The sequence below is a fragment of the Arachis stenosperma genome, chromosome 6 (genome assembly GCF_014773155.1).
Source record: "Arachis stenosperma cultivar V10309 chromosome 6, arast.V10309.gnm1.PFL2, whole genome shotgun sequence".
Taxonomy (NCBI): Eukaryota; Viridiplantae; Streptophyta; class Magnoliopsida; order Fabales; family Fabaceae; genus Arachis; species Arachis stenosperma.
Window position 1 is genome coordinate 117019554 of NC_080382.1, and position 4045 is coordinate 117023598.

Sequence of the window (4045 nt, forward strand, 5' to 3'; positions counted from 1 at the left end):
GTATGATGTAAATGTTTTTTATTTATGGTAATTAGATGTTTTTCATATTGATTTTTTTGGAAAAATTTGATACAGTAATGTGATTAGTTGAAATATTAATAAAGTATGCTTAATTCCTATATGTATTTCCTTCTATTTTTTGATATGATTTATTGGATTGTTTCATTATATAATAAATAAGTTGATTAAAGTTTTTTTTCGATGGTCTTTAATTGAAGGGCAACGAAATGACCGAAGTAAAGGTCTTTAATTCAATAAAATATTAGGCCTTAACTCAAGTCTAATTTAACTCAGATGCCTCGAGAGTCGAGAGTGTAGACAGTACCCGGATCAGTACAGTTGTTGTCCTTTTATGTGTTAGTAACCAAATTTATCAATAACACCAACACGAGCCACTGAGTCAACACAAAGAAAGGAAAAGAAAATGGTAGTAACAATCGATCGTTCTTACACGATTACCCCCTCAGATTCCTCTTCCACTACAATAATCCCTTTGTCACACTGTGATCAAACCAAGCTTCCAAACCATGGATCCCAACTTTCTCTCTACACCACTTTTAATTCCTCTTCTTCAACGGAAAATTTCAGAGCCTCACTCAGCAAAGCCTTGAATCTCTACTACCCTTTAGCCGGTAGACTCAGATGGATCCATGGCGGTCGATTACAACTTCTCTGCAACTCAAAGGGCGTCACACTATTGGAAGCCACGTGTCACGATAATCATACAACCTTGGACATGCTTCTCCAAAACCTTGATAACAATGTTTTGTTGGAACAGTTTTTGCCCAAGGTTGACTATAGCGTTGACCGTATTGACGACATGCCGTTGATGGCGGCACAATTCACGAGGCTTCCGGGCAACGGCGTCGTTTTGGGGATGATTATTTGTCGTGCTGTGGTTGACGGAGCGGCTCTTGGGAATTTCATGACTTCATGGTCAAAATTGGCGAGAGGTGAAGATTTGGATTCGAGTTTGGTTCCGTTTTATGATCGAGGGCTGTTGAATTCGCTTGGTGTGAGTGTGGGTCCAAGATTTGAACATGCTGAATTTCTAACACCGCCACTTTGGGAAGAACAAAAGGAAGAAGAACCACAAGAGATTGAGCTTGCTACTGTTGTGTTGAAGCTCACCAAAGGCCAAGTTGAGATGCTTAAGAAGAAAGCTTATCATGATGGTGGTAAAGGTTTAATACTATTATTTATTTTTAATGTATTTTTTATATTTTATTAATTATTTAATTATATTTTTTGATTCAAAAATGCTATATGGATAAAAATAATCAATTACTATATATTTGTTTAAATATATATATTTGTTTTCTCATTTTTAATATATATTTTATATTTTAAAATATATTTTATACAAATAACTGATTTTTATTTTTTATGTACATTTAGTAGGATTATTTTTTATTATCAAATTTTAAAAAATAATTATTTTTTGTTAATGGGATGATTTGATACATAATTGTAGTTTTAAATCAAAATTAAATTTATAACTCATATTTTAGGGTTATCATGACTGTAATAAAGGTATAATAGTCCAATTAAAAGAACAGAGAGTTTAATTTTGCAAATAATTATTTACTTTTAAATATTTATATTAATTAAGAAAATCATTGAAAATAATTGAAGTTGAACAAATTTAAAAAAATACTTTACAAAATTGTTCTTAATTAATCTTTCTATGTAAAATTTTTCTTCTATTTATTCTACTAACATCTCTTTTCTAACAAGGGATATAGTTATAATTAAGAAAGTTGGTTAAGTTTTCTATGATATGCTCCCCTATGTTCAGTGTTGTTAGAGATACGGATTGCAATCAGCAAGTTATGTTCTCTATATTCATTGTTAATTCACAGTTCCATTAATTTTGCATGTTTCAGATGGCTTTGGCAATGGTTCAAACTCATCAAATACACTTTCTTCAAGTAGGCCTTACACTAGTTTTGAGGTCATAAGTGGTCACTTATGGAGGTGTATTTGCAAGGTGAAGAATGAGGGTAATTGGGGCCAGAAAACAAGGGTATGTGCATTGGTCAATTGCAGGAACAGATTTAAACCAAATCTTCCTCAAAGTTATTTTGGGAATGCAACATTTCCTACCGTGACACCAACATGTTGCTTCGATGATATTGTTCACAAGCCTCTAGGCTATGCCGTTCGGAACGTGAGGAAAGCGATTGAGCGAATGAATGATGAGTATGTAAGGTCTGCCATTGCTTACATTGCTAATCAGAAGGACATGAATTCATTGAGGCAGAAGTTGTATAATCTTGGAGGAGGAAAATCCAGGGTGAACCCGAATATGTATATTGTGAGTTGGGCTAACTTTCCTTTTTATGAAGCGGATTTCGGGTGGGGAAAGCCGGTTTGTTTGGTTCCGGGAAGCATAAATTCGGATGGGAAGGTTTTCATTATGAACAATGGAAGTGGTGATGGCTTCATTGTTGCTACTTGCTTGCAACAATCCCTTGTGGATGATCTGAAGAAGCTCTTTTATGAGGATATAGAGGAGGTATATCCTAACTCCAAATTGTGATGACATTTCAACTATGGATTTTCATGCACTTTATTCTTAATTATGCTTTGGTATGAGTTCTGAGAGATGGTTGATGTTTTTCTTGACTTGGATTTAATGTAGCACATATTAAGCCATACAAATTAATGAAATTATGGATTTCAAAACAGAATTTGTTTATATTAGAAATAGATTTGAAGGCAAAGATCAACACTTCATGAGAAATCTAACTATAAGTCTTAAAGGTGATTAGTGCTCACTAATTAAAGAAACTATTTGCCTAACTCTCCAATATTGGCAATATTTTGCCACAAATACTTTTCACATTTTTTATAGTTTCCTTTGACTTGTATTTATAGAGTTAAGCCTATTAAAGAGATGTTGTAAACTTTTTTTTATATTATTGTGAGCTGATTCCTTAAAAGGTCTAGGAAATACAATTTTTTTTTTCTGGTACATCTTTAGCAAATATGCTAGTCTTTTTTGCAATGGCATAGTGGATAGCGAAAACAAGTTCTCAATGTCCTAAATTGTTGTGCATGCTCACACTTTTGGAGCCAAGGATATTTGAAATGAGTTCCATTCTAAGATTATGGGTCATATTGTACCTTGCTTTGGAGGTCCAAGAATTAAGCTTAAGTTTGCTTTTGAGATTGGTACATAACTCATATTTGTGTTTTGAGGTGTTTTAACTTTGATGTTTGAACATTAATTTTGTTTTACCCTTTCCAATAGAAATTCTCTAGCACTTTAGAGATTGAGCAAACTTAGTAACAGATTAATAAAAATTTTAAGGTTATATTTTTTATTTCTGAATATCAAAACTCATTCCGATATATGGAGCTAACAATCTCTCGTTTTGATGATGACAAACCAAATATAAATATAAGAATTTCATTTATTTTTCAGAAATAAGTTGACTACCGATTTGTTACTTGAAAGATTCAAGCGCTGATAAAAAGGTCCCCAAATGATGTTATCGACGAAACAATTATTAAATTATTTGAAAATGCAATAAAAATAACCAATAAATATTATGTTTTTTATAAATGACAAAAAAACTTTTGTATTTAGCAAATAATTTATCTATTTGATCCGAATTTTTGTGGTAACATTTGAATAAATATTTAGAAAGTGCACAAAAAATTCGAAGCAAATTTGATCTTTAAATTTTTTTTATTTTTCAAAACAATTTGATCTGATCTCTAAAATATTATTTTAGAATATATATTTAATATTTAGTTCTTTTTGTCGTACTTTTAAAATTTTTAGATATTTGTTATTAGCATCTTTTGTGATTATTTTTGTCAGCAATGTTAACTTTCAAGTACCATTTTAGTAGTTTAATCTTTAGAAATAACATCAAATATGTATAAAAGATTAAAGCTCTATCAAAACAAAAGCTGTTGAATCATTTGTTTCCAAAAATATATATCAAATAACTTCAAGTTTATATATAACCTAAAGAAATATTAGAGCATTTAGATGATAAAAAATATAGTGTCTCTGAATATATCATAACAG

The 4045-nt window shown here is 31.1% G+C and overlaps 1 protein-coding gene across 2 annotated transcripts; it reads left to right on the forward strand.

The window, feature by feature from the left end:
- The first annotated feature begins 282 nt into the window (after positions 1 to 282).
- Positions 283 to 3200, forward strand: LOC130936218 (spermidine hydroxycinnamoyl transferase-like). 2 transcript variants are annotated; one of them, XM_057866255.1, is made up of 2 exons: positions 283 to 1184; positions 1887 to 3200. In XM_057866255.1, the coding sequence occupies exons 1-2, from the start codon at positions 425 to 427 to the stop codon at positions 2540 to 2542; spliced, it is 1416 nt and encodes a 471-aa protein (XP_057722238.1). In that variant the 5' UTR covers positions 283 to 424; the 3' UTR covers positions 2543 to 3200. The 2 variants fall into 2 exon arrangements, with proteins under 2 accessions (XP_057722238.1, XP_057722239.1); XM_057866256.1 differs by having other exon boundaries at positions 285 to 1178; positions 1887 to 3196.
- Positions 3201 to 4045: the final 845 nt, after the last annotated feature.

What these genes read in the sequence shown, in the direction of transcription:
- LOC130936218 (XM_057866255.1), top strand. Translation starts at nt 425, where the DNA reads ATGGTAGTAACAATCGATCGTTCTTACACGATTACCCCCTCAGATTCC. An exon ending in TTATCATGATGGTGGTAAAG is followed by an intron (nt 1,185 to 1,886) that starts GTTTAATACTAT and finishes TGCATGTTTCAG; the next exon opens with ATGGCTTTGGCAATGGTTCA.